We start from the raw sequence: 18,512 nt of genomic DNA on the forward strand, positions 1-18,512 counted from the left end.
CCCTTTCCCTCAACTCAACTCAAAATGCCTTCCCCTCCCCTCTCCTCATGCTACCTTCCCTTCCACTCACGCTGACTCCCCTTCCCTTCTCTTGATGCTACCTTCTCTTCCCCTCTCCTCATGCTGCCTTTCCTTCTTCTCCCCTCATGCTGCTTCCCTTTCCATTTGGGGGTGGGGCATGGCCCACGAATGCCCCCCCATGATGCCGACCCTGCTTCCCTCCCTCCCTCCTCTCTCTTCCTTCCCTTCCTCTCTCCTCTCTCCCTGCCCTTCCTCCCTCCTGTCTCCCTGCCCTCCCTCCTTCCTCTCTCCCTTCCCTCCCTCCCTCCTCTCTCCCTTCCCTCCCACCCTCCTCTCTCCCTTCCCTCCCACCCTCCTCTCTCCCTTCCCTCCCACCCTCCTCTCTCCCTTCCCTCCCACCCTCCCCTCTCCCTTCCCTCCCACCCTCCCCTCCCTCCTCTCTCCCTTCCCTCCCTCCATCCTCTCTTCCTTCCCTCCCTCTCCTCTCTCCTTTCCCTCGTAATATTCCCTTCAGCAAAGCGACTGTTTGTATTTACAAGTTCATAATAAAATACACCAATTCTCTACATGAAACCATAGACATCATGGAAGTTGGCAAGTTATCATACTATAATATCTTACTGTTTGTGTGTTTGTCTTGCTTCTATGCACTCCTGAACCACTGGCGGAATGGGTTGGAAACTAGTAGTTGCGTTGGCGGGTTGCACAGGGAGCCGGGGGTGGGGGATGGAGGACACGAGGAGCGCGGGAGTGGTTGGAGGAGGTTAGGGGGTAAAATATATCAGTCTTAAGGGTTTGTTGTGTGGGGAGAGTCCCAATTCTCTCTACGTAAACGTGTGTCATATAGTGAGTGCCACCCAGTGGAAGCCTATATTAAAGGTCATAAATCATAAAAGTGGGGGAATTAACGAACAGGTTATTTGCTAGTTTCAACAACAAAAAGCATTATACAAATGTATACATCTCAGCATTAGCATGATACAGTGTATAAATCTATCATCATGACATATAAATATATTAAAACTACTACATAACTTCAAAACCTTAATATTTTCTGGGGGATGGCATGTCTGATACTGCTTGATATGTGCCATTGCATAAATACGATTCCTCACTTCTTTTTCATGCTCTTGCGGAGGTTGCGTTCAAGTCCGGCTTTCCGGCGGCTTAGATCAGCTGCATGGACCTTCTGTTCTTTTACCAACTCAGCCTCGCGTTTCTGCTGCCGCCGCTGCATCTCCCGCAGGTCTTTCTGCTGCTTCTGCAGCAGCTTTTGCACCGCCTTGTGATGCAACAGTTCACTCTGTGTGGTGGCCTCCACAACTAAGAGAAGCCAAGGATGGTGGATATTAGCAAAGCACTGTATTGCAACTGAAAATGCATATACAAGATACCGAGTGCAAAATATACAAGGCCAGCACTCGGTAGAGCGGCATACCTCCATCAGGTTGAACAGTTTATGTTTTGGATCTCACTGAAGTCCAGATGAGGATCTTCACCAAAATGTAATCCCTTCGTCCTTGTCACACACCCAACCTGTCCACTAAGTTTCGTCAAAATCCGTCAACAATGTTTTGAAATATGCTATACAGTATATTGTTTTTGGCGCTATCTGTCAATGGTGAAGAATCACAAAAACGTTTTTTTTTAATTCTCGCATTTGTATCCAGATCTTCACTAAAATCGAATCAAATCATTCTTGTTTCACAGCGAACCTGTTCACCAAGTTTCATCTGAATCTGTCCATAACTTTTTGATATATCTTGCTCACAGACAAACAAACAAACAAACAAACAAACAAGATGTCGTGCAAAGCATGATACTTGCGAAATCCAAATCAACAATGTGCTTCTTGGTTTTGAATGGTGAACCAATTCAGTGACCCAATATGATAATTCTGTTCAAACTAGCAGAGACACAGCCTCCAGATGGGTGGGGATTGCTCATTACTTGCTGAGAAAAGTACAGTCTGTGTATTGCAAGAAGTCTATATATGTTTGGTAGAGCGCATACCTCCACCACGTAATGCCTGATCCATTAGAACATATCGGGCCCAGTACATTTTTGAAATACCAAGCTATATATTGTTTTTGAGCCCTATCTCTCAATGGTGAAGAATCACTTAGAAAATTCTAGTAGTCGGATCTGGATTCGAATCTTCACCAAAATCGAACCAATTTGTCCTTGTCACATACGCAACATCTCCACCAAGTTTTGTCCGAATCCGTCCACAAATTTTTGACATATCATGATATATATCAGTTTAGCTCCATCTCTCAATGGTGAAGAAGAAGAAGAATCACTAAAAAAATTATCGCTTCCAGAAGTGTTTTTGGATCTTCACGAAAATCTAATCAGTTTTTCCTTGTCACACACCCAACCTGCCCACCAAAGTTCATGAGAATCCGTCCAAAACTTTTTGAGATATCCTGCACACAAAAATACATACAAGAAAAAGACGTGCAGAGCACGATACTTAGAAAATCCACCTCTCCCTCTCCAAAGGATTCCATGGATACATCAAATTGTCCATTTCATTAAGATGAAAATTGACAATCATAATCAAAGCTCAGGTCAATCAGATGAAAATTAATTATTTTTCTGATTGAAATTGATGATTTTAGAAGTTTAACCTTGAGTTGACCTTTGATCTTTTGACCTCAAAAATAGTTACTTTCCCAATTCAGTGATGCAATATGCAAATGTTGTTCAAATTTCAAGTCAACCGGATCCATCCACCCATTGGGGCCATACTCTGTGCGGAGTACAATGATAATGGACTTGCTAATGGACTTGGTGCTGCTTAAGCAGTCTCCTTGGCTACTGGGCACAATCCTGGACGGGTTTCCACTCCGACGGTATACCAGCATGCTGGCACTCCTTTTGCCGACCTCAGAAGGATGACAGGCAGAGTCAGCCCCACCTGGTATTAATTCAACAGCAGAGTGGGATTTGAACTCAGGATCCAAGGATCCCAAGAATCGGATGAAAAATGACATTTTAGAAATTTGACCTCAAGATGACCTTTGACCTCAAAATTAATCGGCTTCTCAGTTGAGACTACCTCTCCAACTTGATTAAGTTTCATGATGATCGGTTTCAAATTGTGACCTGTAGATGTTAGACAGACAGAATAACAAAATCGAGTGACCAATTTACCTGAAAAATCTTCGATTTTGCAAGTAACAAACAGACAAATAAATAGCCAGAAAGGGGTGAAAACATAACCTCCTTCCCCCTTCGGTGGCAGAGATAATAAGATGTAAATTCCATACGCCACTGTACAGGGTGTTTGCACAGTAAATACTTCACACAAAGACTGGTCCAAAAAAGGTTAGTTATCAGCAACTTCAAACATAGTCTGCCTCTGGAAACCTTTTATATACCTACTGCCCAAACAACTTTAATCAGCATTTGGACTTCATCGTGAACCACAACCCATTTATAAATTATTGTAACACTATACCTTTCATGTCCACATTTTCTTGGAAGCAATGAGAGTATAACAAAATCTTTTGAAAAAAAGCAAAAGGCAAAAAACCCACAGACTAACAAATACTTACATCTCAGAACACTTGCAACAATGTCATCCTTTTGTGCTGGAGTCGATTTTGCTGAAAAAGAAAGTACAATTCAAGTAAAAAAAATCTCATTAAAAACAAAGATCACATGTTAAAGTATTGGCTCTGAGGCTGTTCATTCAACTAAAACATCGCGCATCTGTCATACCTGGTGACTTGGAGTGATGAACCAAAGACTTGGTAGGGTCTCCTGGAACAGGTGATGATGCTACGTGCCCCCCACTGAGTGCCCGGATGTTTGGAGCAGAGCTGATGGGTAGACCATTCTCAGTCACTTGTGGGGTGTTTGGCGAGCTCACACCATTCTCCTCACTCTTTGCTTTCAGAGTCCGTCCCTTTGCCTTTGATGATGGCTCCTGTTGGTGCATGCATCATGCAATCATACAGAAAACCTATCAATGTGTGTTTTTTGACAAATTCTCCTGGATTATCCTTAAAGACGGTTCAGTCAATATATCACATAGACGGAAGCAAATCATCTGGCAACACAGCCCAAGCGCTGCAGTGATTGTGAGATTTGTATTTCAGTCCTGCTGTATCTAATAAAGATGCATCAGGTATCGACAGTGAGAAAACCATTATTCAATTCAAGTAGTGCAATTTTAATTTTTGCATGCAATATTCTTGGGATAGCACATCAATCAAAAATACATTCTAAGAACCATCATATTACTGAATAATTATTCGTACAAGTATCATGAATAGCATATCGTCTTTCCCTTGTACAACATACAGGTAGTTTATTGTAGATGGCTTATTACCGGCTAACACTGAGTTGAAGGTATCAAAGTGTTTTGCTCATTAAACATTATATGAGCATATACTTCCCAAATATTTTTCAATAACCAGGAGCATATGGCTTTCACCAGACCATACCGCATTCTTCTCCTCTTCCTCTCCAATTAGAGCAGCCAGCTGCTGTTCACGCTGCTCCATCAAGCTCACATAACGAATAGGGTTTGCAAGTGCTTCTGTAAGGTCTGCACACACATTGTCATTCACTTGGCGTCTTAGTCTTAGTCAGATCAACAGTGTTTTATATGTGCCCTTTTGTGCAAAATCTCATGGGATGCAGATGAGCATCCTTTAAATTGTACAATGAAATGACTGTGTTGATTTTATCAGAATACAACTAATATTGTTATGAATCTGGAACCCATCGCACACAACAGCCAGGGTCCTAATAGATCAGTTATATCGATAAGTATGTGTTTCTAGGAAGGGCCCCGTCCTATGTTTAATGGGTGCTTAATTGTACGTGCGCTGTGAATTATTTTATATTTAGGATTTTTACATCACCAACAACGACGACGACAATAACACTCTGCTCGCGGCATTGTCCTTGCTCTTCACACGCTCGCCGGCATGCGGGCGTGTGCGGAATTCCATGCCCCAGGCGGTGTGGATTTCGCACCAAATATGGTCACGAAGCGCTTCGTTCTGGCTGCGCACCAAATAAGGGTATGCGTCATTTTCCGCCCAATGGGCGACGCGCGGACCAGAGCCGAGGCGGTCCTTCGCAAGAAGGAGGAGCAGCGACACGCCGTCCACTCAATGAAAGCAGGCGACGGGGAGGGGGCCCACCCCAAAAAAGCGACAGAATTGATGAATGATTGCGTCCCGTCTGCTCGAGCGCGCTTCTGTCTGGGTCTGCGGCTGACTGCATCGCGCACATCCGAGGCGTCTCGTCTGGCGCATTACAACAAGCGGTCGACCTTCTCATCACGGGAGATCACCTCGTCTCGCCTCCACTGGGTTAGGCTGCCCTGGTCCGTTCTTTGGCGACTGGTGTGCCGGAAGGTGCGGTCGTCTAGCCGCGTGAACACGGCCAGGTAGCCAGCACATTCTCTTCCCTCAGCTTGTCTTCCCTCCGAGCTGAAGGGGAAATAAAGACCTCGAGGTCCATCTCTTTCTGGGTGTGTGTGTGTGTGTGTGTGTGTGTGTGTGTGTGTGTGTGTGTGTGTGTGTGTGTGTGTGTGTGTGTCCGTGGGCCCTGTCTCTAAGTAGAATTGTTTGAGGAATTGCTTGTAAATTTGATTCCCTTCTGTATTTGGATAACTCTGCCCTTCCGTGCTCCCCTCGTCCCCCGATTATTGTTAATAAATTTCCCTCTTGTTGAATGTACCAGCTTGTTCTTCGTCATTTCTGCCATTGGTTTGACACAGTGCGTATTGGGGATTAAGAAGGTCGTTGTTGCCGTAATTGTTCATTTGGACCGACAGGCCTCGGTAACCATCCGCTCGGGTAACACACGGTTCGAGCACGGTAACGGCTCGTTCCGCTCGAGGCCTGCCGAGGGTGTGAATTCCCCGGTAGCTTTGCCGCGTGGGTACTTAGGTATATTGAAGTTTGGCAATTAACCCTACCCCACGTGGTCTAATTATTGGCGATTCATGGTGCTGCAAGGGGCCCATGCCTTTCGGACTTATCCGAGGGTCACGACCTAAATTCAGGTGTGTTCGGTGGAGCCGACTCTACTGCTCCCCCAAGCGGTCGTGCTCGCCACCGAGACCCAGCCCCACAACAATATTATAGCATGATGTTTGTAAAAGGAAATAAAAATCCCTGCTTCTTAAAGAACCCCATGCCACCCACCACTACTCACTCTGCCCTAGTCTACTTCTAGGGGTAACCCCAAGGAGAAGTTCGGTCTCTTGAGCTCCTCAGCCTGATTGTCACCTTTAAGCTGACGTGAGCAGACCATATTTTCAATTCGTCCTCTCACCTCAATAACTTCATCAATAGCCCATGACAGCATAAAAGGCCTCCATCCAAAGTGCCATGGTGTCCGGCAACTCTGTTATACATTCTCTGTTTGCTTTGTTTGTTATTCCCATCACATGTTCATCATCATGTGTTTACATGGCTGTTTGGTTACTTCATCTTTTGTGCATGTCTGGGCTAGTTAGACCTTGCACACATTCAACACGCCTGCTTTGTCATTCATTCACTTGTTGCTAAACTTTATTCCTTCCTCATCTCCCTTTCATTTGACTCGTATTCTTTTTCACCCTGTCTGAATAGCTTTCCCTCATTATTTATTCCTTCTCTAATCACAAACAAATAATAAAAAGCCATTCATAATTCCACTAATCCCTTAAGTAATTTAGCAACAAACTTTGTTTCCTCATCTCTGCTAATTTCTTCCTTCCCTTTCTCTATATCTATACAAATCCTTTAAATGACATATTTTACAATGTTTAATCTTCCCACACTATTATTTCAAAATATCCTTCTCGCATACTAGTTCTTCTTCTTTCTTTTCCGTTTCACTCCTGGAAAAATAGAAAACCTGTGCCCCCATCTCCCATCACATTCATTCAGCGATGTCTTTCTTTGTGCCCTAAATCATCCTTCTTACCACCCCAATTGTGCAGTTTGCCTTTGTCTTTCTGCCCTTCAAATCTTCAAACCAAACTTGCTTGATAATAAGTGTGGAATTGTTGTGTTAAAGCCCTTCATGTCAGTACCCTCGTTCACATAATTTCCTTTCCATCCACAGCCTCCCCAACTGTCCCTCATCCCTCTAATCTTCCCCTCGACACTGCTCCTTCCATCTTCCTCTTCAATCTGCCCCTCACGTCTCCCCCCTCACCCACCCCACCTTTCTTCCGTCTCCCCCATCACCCACCCCACCCATCTTCCGTCTCACCTCACCCCCTTTGAGCTTCCGACACCCTCCATCCCTCTCAGCTTCCCCTTGCTCTCAGCTTTCCTGTTGACCCACCCCACATGGACTAACATTTAACTACCCATTCCAAGACTCCCTTAATCATGTGTGGTGATTTCAATTGTCACCATCCCAATTGGCTGAGTAATGGAACTTCTTGAACCAACCTTAGCACTATAGGCAAAGGACTTCTGTGATTCCATGGGCCTGACTCAATTTGTGAACTTTTTGATCCAGATTTCTGCCAATGGTAAAATCTCCCTTCTGGACTTGGTAATGACCAATTTTCCAACTCATGTCTCCTGATCTTCCACTGTTCCAAATGTTTAGTCTGATCACAAGCTTGTGAGTTGTGAGAGTCAATATGTTTCTCACTACTGTTAGAGGGCCGCCTCAGTGCTAACAAGTCCAGCAGTTCACTTAGAAGACCAGTCATAAACGGAGGTAGCAGCTTGCAGTCCCTGCTAGTGAACCTATCTCCACCACCCCGATATTAATGCGGCCTGGGAATTATTTCAAAGAAGCCTGTTCTCACTTATTCACAGATTCATCCCATTTCATTTACAGTTATCATACCAATCCTCTCACTCATGATACACCAGAACTTATGTTCGGCAGTTACCTTGAAACAACTTGCATTTTTTTCCAAGGATCTGACAAAAGGCAATCTCAGATAATTCCACAAACTCTGAAATAAGTGGATGTCTACTCTCAGGAGAGCCATAAAACAACATCAAGGCTGAACTTTCAAACCTGACTTTTTCCTCAAACAAATTCCTCTGACAATAGTAGTACCTTGTCAAGTTTGTCTCTTCTCTCCATCCATTCCGTCAATTCAAATGGCACAAAAGCCGATTCTGCTTGTGAGAAAGCTGAACACATAAATTATGTGTTTGCTTCCAAATATTGTTACCCCAACCCTTTGCTCCTTGTACTTACCCAAATGGCATCAATGCACGGGTCTTAAAAATCTATTCTGCCTCTCTTGCAAATCCTCTTTCTGCTCTGTTCACACAATAATTTGTCCTATATCATCTTCTATTTGCTTGGAAGTCAGCCATCAAGACTACATTACATAAACATGGTACAAAAATATATCCTCTTGAGGCCTAAGTCACATTTGCTCTATGGCGAGGATACGGCGGCCGTACGCCCTCTGAATTGACAGAAACGTGCGGCGGCCGCAGAGTTTCTGCGGTGGCCTCAGGGTGGCCCTATGCCGTTTGGCAATATTTTACAGGTCGTAAGGTCGCCGTGGAATTATAATACGGAGTTATAACTTTTTTCATTTCTACGTTCGCCGTAGCAATTCGACAAGCCGAAAAAAAAAACTGGTTAAAAAAAAAAAAATTAACCCATTCGTTACCGTCCGTCTGGCCGCACGTTCACCTTAGGGCCCCCTGCGGTCGCCTTGCGGGCACCTCAAAGCTAACTTGCGTCTGCCTTGAAAATTATATGGCCACCACAGGGCCCCCTTAAGGTCACCGTGCGACATCAAATCAAACACCGTACGGCAACCGCACGTTTTCGATCTCCACAATTTCTAAGACCTAAGGCCGAAGTCACATTTGCTCTACGGCGAGGATACGGCAGCCGTACGCCCTCTGAATTGACAGAAACGTGCGGCGGCCACAGAGTTTCTGAGGTGGCCTCAGGGTGGCCCTATGCCGTTTGGCAATATTTTACAGGTCGTAAGGTCGCCGTGGAATTATAATACGGAGTTATAACTTTTTTCATTTCTACGTTCGCCGTAGCAATTCGACAAGCCGAAAAAAAAACTGGTTAAAAAAAAAAAATTAACCCATTCGTTACCGTCCGTCTGGCCGCACGTTCACCTTAGGGCCCCCTGCGGTCGCCTTGCGGGCACCTCAAAGCTAACTTGCGTCTGCCTTGAAAATTATATGGCCGCCGCAGGGCCCCCTTAAGGTCACCGTGCGACATCAAATCAAACACCGTACGGCAACCCCACGTTTTCGATCTCCACAATTTCTAAGACCTAAGGCCGAAGTCACATTTGCTCTACGGCGAGGATACGGCAGCCGTACGCCCTCTGAATTGACAGAAACGTGTGGCGGCCACAGAGTTTCTGAGGTGGCCTCAGGGTGGCCCTATGCCGTATGGCTATATTTTACAGGCCGTAAGGTCGCCGTGGAATTATAACGTGGAGTTATAACCTTTTTCATCTTTATGTTCGCCGTAGCAATTCGACAAGCCGAAAAAACAAAAAAACTGGTAAAAAAAATATTTAAAAAATTAACCCATTCGTTACCGTCCGTCTGACCGCACGTTCGCCTTAGGGACCCCCTGCGGTCGCCTTGTGGTCGCCTTGCGGGCACCTTGCGTCTGCCTTGAAAATTCTATGGCCACCGCAGGAACGCCCTAAGGTCACCGTGCGACATCAAATCAGAGACCGTACGGCAACCCCACGTTTTCGCTCTCCACAATTTATAAATACGCCGTGCAGCTCCCCGAAAAATAAAAACATGTGACTGCTACATTGTGTGACCGTGGAAATACTGCGGCCGCCGTATAATTGCTAGTGGCCGTAGATTTTGGAGACACCACGGCCGCCGTGGCAAATGTGACTTCGGCCTAAATACGCCGTGCGGCTCCCCGAAAAATAAAAACATATGTGACTGCTACATTGTGTGACCATGGAAATACTGCGGCCGCCGTGTAATTGCTAGTGGCCATAGATTTTGGAGACCCCACGGCCGCCGTGGCAAATGTGACCTAGGCCTAACGACAGACCGATTACCTTACTTCCAAACATCAGCAAGGTCATTGAACCATAATTGCAGTTGGTATCAAATTCTTTGTTTTCTCCAATGACTTGATACCAGAACATCATTTCAGATTCAAACTGAGTCGATATATCCTGGGCATGCTCCTTCTGCTCTCTCAACAATGGATGGAGGCCCTAAATCTCAGATATGAGATCAGAGCCATCTGTCTGGACATGTCTGGAGTATTTGGTACAGTCTGGCACCCTGCCTTGCTCTCTGAACTCTCTGATTGTGCCATTCAAGACCACCACCTCTCTCTCATTGCTTACCAACTTCCAATCTGATAGTAAATGTGTGGCTCATCCCCTCTCTTTGTCATCTTTAGGATCCAGATCTGCTACATCTTTAGGATTCGCTCATCTCCTTTCTGTGTCCAGGCTGGAGTGTCGCAAGGCAGTCTCTTAGGCCTAGTCCTGTTCATAATCTTCATCAACGACCTTTCTGACTACCTGGAAAATACTTTTTACCTCTTTGCTGATGATTCAACTCTCTGCCGTAGTGTCCCTTATCCCTCAAATAGGCAGGCAGCAGCTTCTTCCCTCGTGGCAGACCTTGATAAAATTGCGAGCTGATGCAAGATTTGGAATATGTCTTTCACTTGAAATATGCTTCATAAATCTCACACACTCACTCTGTCTCATCAGAAGGACCGGGTGGTTGTGAACCGTGCAACCTACTTACTTAACAAATGTCTTCACGAAGTTCATCCACTCAAACTTTTGGGCCTCACCATCAACCATGATCTTTCTTGGGCAAACCACATATATAAGTTGGCCTCCAAAGCTAGCCACCAAATGGGCATGAATCCATTGTGCAAAGTCTTTCCTGAACACATCTGAACTTTTATCTTCTTTCAAGGTCTTCATCTGCAGCTTGATTGAGTACTGCTGTCCCCTTTGGGCTGGCTTCCCTGCCTGGATATGAAGGAGATGATGTGAGCGAGGGTACTGACATGTTGGGCTTTAACACAGTAATCCCACACTTATTACTGAACAACTTGGTTTGAGGATTAGAAGGGCAGAAAGACAAACTGCACAATTTGGGTGGTGGGAAGGATGGTTTAGGACACAAAGAAAGGGGTTTAGGACCCCATCCATACCCATGATCTTTTCTACCCTTATTAACCCCCACCAAGCCCACCTTTTTACATGTTTCCCAGTTATCAGGTTTCCCCTCCGCTCATTCAGCCTGCTCTTGGATGTTTTTGTTTTGTTCCATTTCTGTTGCTTCTCTAGTTTTCCCTTCCACTTCTGTGATTGGGAATTTGCACCTGTATCTAGCTTGTTCACTCCCCGTGTCTTCTTTCCCCTCACATTGCTCTTGTTCTTCCCCATGTCTCATTTTATTTGATTACTCTATCCGACTGTTGGTGTGTCCTCCCTCACACCCTACCTGTTCCTATTTCCACTGTTATTTTCCTTCCTATATGTCCTGGTTTGTTGTGTATTGTTGCTTTTCCATGAGCCTCGACTGTAAACAAAAAATTTTTTTGTCTTTCAATTCTCCACTGCCTCTCTTCTGGTCAAGCTCTGCCTGTCCTCTCTTCCTCTTGCATATCCACAACCTCTCTCAGGTTCCACACATTATTTAATGACTGTACTCTTAATTACCACCCTCATGCCCAAACTTGATGTTCACCTCCATTCCCTAAACTCACTTTTCTCTAATCTGTGGAACCAAACTTTCTAATCTGTCGCCCACACACACACACACGACTGAATCTTTCCACTTTTGATGACCCATGACCCATTTCCTTCCTGTCACTCCCCTTTTTCATACCAGAATGCAACTACAGGTCTTTTGTCCACATATTCCCCTCCACTCATCTGCTTCTCTGTTAATCAACCACCTCTGTCATTTAGCTCTTCCAAAAGCTTCGACAGTTGATATCTAACAACCGTTTTTAACAGCGTACATAAATGCCATTTTACAGATATTGATTGTCATTTTATAACACAATGGCAGTGAATGTAAATGCTGGTGCAAAACTTTGATCATGTGAATACTAAAGCCTTTGATGAAGCAATGCATCACAAAACCTGCAAATGCATCAGGAACGTAGTCCTTTACAACAATGTAGACAAAGAGGGACGATAGCAGGAGAGGTTGGTTGCTTTCATTTCTCAGGCAAATGTGCCGGTAGCCTGAAAAAAAAACAAGACAAACAAGATTACTTAAAATTAATCCAAGCTGAAATATGCATGATTCTCATTAAAATTTATCCAGGGAAATCTTAGCTTGAAACATATTAAAGATAAGTGATACCAATTTGCAATATTTCTACAAAGGGGAGGGAGGGGTGTGAGGAACTGCTGGTTGTGATTCATTTTAAGTTTGGAGGAATAAATTCAGCAATAAAAAGTTAAATTAATAAAATTAAATACTTTCGCAAGTTCATTATGAATGTACCATTTTTACCAGAAAATGACACCACAGTATTACATTCATGCTTTAAGATTGTTTTGTAATTTTTTTTTTTTTGAGTTCATCGCCATTATCTGTATAAATTTGTCCATTGTCAACGAATGTCATTGTAAATGCAGATTAAGGTATGTCTTCTAATGTAAGTGTCCTGCATGTGATTTACGTCCAAGCTCTGGCCACTATTAGTCTGAGATCAATGTAACATGAAAAAGGGGGAAAAATTCAATTTCAACAAGTAAAAAAGACATTAAATGTCATAGCCCCCATTGTTTTACTAATTTTACTGTGTGGAGTTAAAGGGCTAGCCAATATTTATGTACAACTAAAATGGCCACCAGTATACTAGTCGGCCATCTTTGATGAGATTGCAAAATAAAGTGAGGTGCACGTGTATGCCATCATGTACTGTGCTTTTGCCAAGTTTGAACAAAATTGGACCATGTATATCTGAGAAATGGTTGGGGACACATTTAAGTAAGAAAATGGCCACCTGTTGGCCATCTTGGATCTGATCTTCAAACATCATGACATGCTTATGTAAGCCATCATTCTTTATCTGTTTGCCAAGTTTGAACAAGATCGGTAAATGCATGTTCGAGAAATGGTTGAGGACATGTTTCATGTTGGGTTTTTAAATGACTAAAATGGCCATCAGTCGGCCGTCTTGGATCTGATGTCAAAAAAGAATGACGTGCATATGTAAGCCATCATTCTTTATCTGCGTGCCAAGTTTGAACAACATCGGTAAATGCATGTCCGAGAAATGGTTGAGGACGTATTCAACATCGGGTTTTTTAATAACTAAAATGGCCGCCAGTCGGCCATCTTGTATCTGAACTCGAAAAGAAATGACAGGTAGATGTAAACCACCATGTTTTGTCTTTTCCCCAAGTATGAAAAAAATCTGTCCATACATGTCAGAGACATGGTTGTAGGCGCACAGAAGCACAGACGGGATAATTGAGACCAAATCCATAAGCCCCCATTATAGACTAATTCCAACGGGGGCTAATAAACTCTCCAATATTATCAGACACTGCTTGCAAAAACAAAGTAAAATGAGATATTTTTAACAGTCAATTATTTTGGGAGGGGGGCGGGAAATAGGTAATGTCTTACAGCCAGACTCAGACAATATGTGGATACTTATGCATGCAATACATTGATACTTAAAGGGAGAAAGCCACCTGACCCATAATGCTTGTGCGTTATCTACACCCGTTAACTTAATTTTACAAGTGGCATTGTTTTCTTTCTGTTGAAATTGATAAGCTTGGAAAATAGAGTTAAGTAATCAATTAACTTCGAGTGTTTCCTTCATCACTGAAAAATGATCATATATAACTATCTTCTGACATGTATGTGAATGCGTGTATATATATATATATATATATATATATATATGTACAGTCATGCGCCGCTTAACGAGGTTCCGGGCAACGACGGATCGCATATACGACGGATCTGCCAGCTCTGAAAAAATGTTTTTTTTTTTTTTAAATGTAACTGAAAAATTCCTAATGCCGAGTGATGTTGCCTCGTATAAAAATAGCACATACAGTTATGTACACTGTACAGTACATAATACCTCATAATGATAATAAACAACAGTGTGGCCCTGTTATAATGCGATCGTTATAATGCGAAAAAAAGCAGGGTCATGCTAAATCGGGATTCAACTAAATCGGCTTTCAAACTGAACCAATGTTTTCACGTTTACCTTCTAGCAAATAAATTACCTTTGAATTGAAGAATTCCACGAATAAATCGTTGTTCTTAGTCGACATTAAAACGCAAATTAATTTTTGGTGAAGCTTTTTATGTTGTTAAAACAATCGCACTGTTCCGAAAATATATATCACAATTGACAGGTGCTCGTTTCTTCATTTATAAATTATAACATCGATGTAATGATTACGTATTTATAAAATCCAAACGCTATTTATTCACCTTTCTATAATCGATGCGAGAGGAGATTGTAAGCTGCTGCTAACAATACCGATGGCCGTCATGAACAGCACAAAGGTAAAACTAATGTGTCTTCCGTCTCTCTTGGATGTGTGTTGCAATTGCCGACAGTATTCAGTACAGTAACATGCTGTACAGGTTTGTATCCGAGGAACAATAGGCTACACCATATTATATAGCCTAGGTGTGTAGGTTTGTGTTAGTACGATGTTTGAAAACGCAAAAAAAAAAAAAAATGTTCGCACAACGACGACGTCGGTTAACGACGCGTTTCTCAGAACGTAACCCCGTCGTTAAGTGGCGCATGACTGTATATACACACACACACACACACACACACACACACACACACACACACACACACACACACACACACACACACACACACACACACACACACACACACACACACACACACACACACACGGTACCAGTCAAAAGTTTGGACACACCTCATTCAAGGGTTTTTCTGTATTTTTACTATTTTCTACATTGCAGCATAATAGTGAAGACATCAAAACTATGAAATAACACATATGGAAATATGTAGTAACCAAAAAAGTGTTAAACAAATCAAAGTATATTTTATATTTTAGATTCTTCAAAGTAGCCACCCTGTGCCTTTATGACAGCTTTGCACACTCTTGGCATTCTCTTAACTAGGTTCAATAGGTAGTCACCTGGAATGCTTTTCCATTAATAGGTGTGCCTTGTTAAAAGTTAATTTGTGAAATTTGTTTCCTTCTTAATGCGTTTGAGCCAATCAGTTGTGTTGTGACAAGGTAGGGTTGGTATACAGTAAATAGCCCTATTTGGTAAAAGACTATTATTTTGTTTTTGACTATTATTATTATCCATATTATGGCAAGAACAACTCAACCAAGCAAAAAGAAACGACAGTCCATCATTACTTTAAGACATGAAGGTCAGTCAATCCAGAAAATTTCAAGAACTTTGAAAGTTTCTTCAAGTGCAGTCGCAAAAACCATCAAGCGCGATGATGAAACTGGCTCTCATGAGGACTGCCACAGGAAAGGAAGACCCAGAGTTACCTCTACTGCAAAGGATAAGTTTATTAGAATTACCAGCCTCAGAAATCACCAAATTAACTGCATCTCAGATTGCAGCCCAAGTAAATGCTTCACAGAGTTCAAGTAACAGACACATCTCAACATCAACTGTTCAGAGGAGACTGCGTGAATCAGGCTTTCACGGTCGAATTGCTGCAAAGAAACCACTACTGAAGGAGACCAATAATAATAAGAGACTTGCTTGGGCCAGGAAACACAAGCAATGGACATTAGACTGGTGGAAATCTGTCCTTTGGTCTGATGAGTCCAAATTTGAGATTTATGGTTCAACTGCCATGTCTGTGAGACACAGAGAAGGTGAACGGATGATCTCTGCATGTGTGGTTCCCACCGTTAAGCATGGAGGAGGAGTTGTGACGGTGCTTTACTGGTGACACTGTTGGTGATTTATTTAGAATTCAAGGCACACTTAACTAGCATGGCTACCACAACATTCTGCAGTGATATGCCATCCCAATTGGTTTGTGATTAGTGGGACCATCATTTGTTTTTCAATCACATGACCTAAACCCAATTGAGATGGTTTTGGATGGGTTTGACTGCAGAGTGAAGGAAAGGCAGCCAACAAGTGCTCAGCATGTGGGTACTCCTTCAAGACTGTTGGAAAAGCATTCCAGGTGATTACCTCATGAAGCTGGTTGAGAGAATGCCAAAGGTGTGTATATGTTGTTACATTTGTTGGGGGGGGGCTGAGGGGGGGTGGTAGATATTACCATAGAGCAGATAGGAATATATAGCATAGGATGGTTTGTGTATGAGTAGTTAGCCCATCTTGATTTAATAAATTGGGAAATGTTAGCTTAAGAATTGTCTTCTTTGAATGTGCACCATACAGGGGATGGTGCATGGTAATAGTAAGTTAGGGATGATGGTTAAGGAAATTGTGCGCATAACCTCTGTGTTAACCTCGACCGGGGGTGCCGGGAAAGTTTGCAAGCGATTGGGGCGGAGCTATAGACACCTTCCAGGGGCGGAGTGTTGCCGGGGAGAATAGGGAGGAGCCTGTTCGGGTGGTTTGGGTTGAAGAGAGGACTGTCGAGGTCGGAAGAGTGAAGCGACTACTACGAGGAGAGAACCGTGGACCTCTGAGGAGAAGTGATAGCGGGATAATCGTTTCTGAGGTGAGTTTTAAGGAGGTCATTCTGCCTGCCTATTTTTGTCACCCTTGTGTCTGTTCGTCATCCTGCCATTCTCCTGATCGTCTTGTCCATTGTTCTCCTCATCCCTGCTCATCGCCTGCTCGTGGCTACTCCATGCCCATCCTTCCACCCGCTACCACCAGAGCTGAGTCCCTCAGTTTTGTCCCTTTCCCATCAGTGATTGAGTCTGGTGTGAGGCACCTCAGTTTCTTTATATTTCTTTTATTCACATTGCATATAGTTATTTATTAATTGCATATATTTTCTTTCTAACATGTCAACGTCTCTTCTCAATCACAATCCTTGATTCATTTTATTGTATTGTGGTTCAGGAATAAACCCATTGGTATTAAAAGAGCAAAGTTTCTCGTGTTTCTCCTCATGACCCGCACGAGCATTGTCCGCCATCATTTGGAATTTCGTCTGAGTAAAAAGCAAGTTCGGCTCATCCGTCCAGTGTCAGTGTTAATTGACCTGGACATGACAATATCATATAAACTATATACGAACATACATACATACATCAACAATCACTCTCCGAACCCCGAAGAAATGTGAATGCAACTACCACCCAATAATCATCATGTAAAACCATCAGCTCCAAAATAGAAACACCAAAATTATTGAAATCACACTTGACTCTCACATGACCTTCACTAAAACACACACAGCAAACTACGGCTAAAATGGAGCAAAATTTAAATGCACTAAAAGCATTAACCGATACTAAGTTTGGTCAACAAAAACAAATCACGAACCACAATTTACAAATAGTTTATCCAAACTACTGTTAACTATGTTCGCCCAAGTTGGGCACTCACCACATCCAAAACAAATGTGTTAAAACTTCAAATACAAAAAAAGCACTCAGAATCATCACAGGCTGCACCAAACCCATCGACATGGATCATCTCCATGCTAAAAAAAATACTTCCTCCACAACACCACCTTGATACGCTTCACAGGCAGATTTCATTGATGCCACTCGAAGATGAAAACACCCACATCTCCTCAATTCCAATCACCCACCCCCTCTCAGCCACAAAAAAAACATCTCAGAAGCAGCTTACCATGTCAATATATTTTTAAAACATGTCACCTCCAACTTTAAACAGAACATCCCAGGTAAAAAATTCACAATCACATCACCACCGTCGCTTTGCAACAACAACACAATAATAAAATATAGTACTCAATGAACCAGACCCCGGGATCCATCCATCTGAAAAACCCATCCCACATTCTTCCACAGCAACATTATGTAGAATTTATTTCCCGTTACCAGCCCACACTTAAAACCCATCAATACAAACTCGTCCAAACTCAGGACCTATTCTGCCCACACTGTCATCTTGAACTTGACACAATACACCACTCAACTACAACTTGCACAATCCAGACAACTATTTACCTTTTCTTCTTTACTCGATCTCTGGGAATTGTGGTTGGAGTGGCCGGCTATACACACACGACGGTTTAGTTTTGAATTCCGCAGAATGTCACATGTATGATTCAGATTCAGTGAGCCTCCTGGAGAGGTGCAAAGGTCATTGCATGTGTGAGCATGCATGCATGCAGACAGGCCTGTGCCAGGTAGATAGCGTGGGTTTCTAAATGCTCGCCCCCGGTTTTATAAATAACTTGGCGGTTAAAAATAAAATGTTGCTGTTTGGGCGCATTTTATCACCCTTCCCTTTCCCTTCCCTCCCACTGCCTTCCCTTCCCTTCCCCTCATACTCTATTCCCATCCCCTCACACTGCCTTCTCTTCCCTTCCCCTCATGCTGCCTTCCCTCCCCTCACCTTACACTGGCCTCCTCCAAAACCCCCTCC

General features: G+C 43.2%; 1 protein-coding gene across 1 annotated transcript in view; it reads right to left on the reverse strand.

Moving 5' to 3' along the window:
- LOC147023596 (1-phosphatidylinositol 4,5-bisphosphate phosphodiesterase beta-1-like) overlaps positions 1-18,512 on the reverse strand; it is a 435,861-nt gene that overhangs the window by 53,341 nt on the left and 364,008 nt on the right. The window contains exons 23-27 of the mRNA XM_085889131.1: positions 12,098-12,202; positions 4,479-4,582; positions 3,751-3,958; positions 3,585-3,635; positions 1,137-1,344 (exon numbers count right to left, since the gene is read on the reverse strand). Of these exons, the coding sequence (XP_085745257.1) occupies positions 1,137-1,344; positions 3,585-3,635; positions 3,751-3,958; positions 4,479-4,582; positions 12,098-12,202 (676 nt within the window). The remainder of the gene's footprint in view (positions 1-1,136; positions 1,345-3,584; positions 3,636-3,750; positions 3,959-4,478; positions 4,583-12,097; positions 12,203-18,512) is intronic.

Source organism: Eptatretus burgeri, chromosome 7 (genome assembly GCF_056783735.1).
Source record: "Eptatretus burgeri isolate ZD-2024b chromosome 7, Ebu_testis_v1, whole genome shotgun sequence".
In the NCBI taxonomy this organism is placed as follows: domain Eukaryota; kingdom Metazoa; phylum Chordata; class Myxini; order Myxiniformes; family Myxinidae; genus Eptatretus; species Eptatretus burgeri.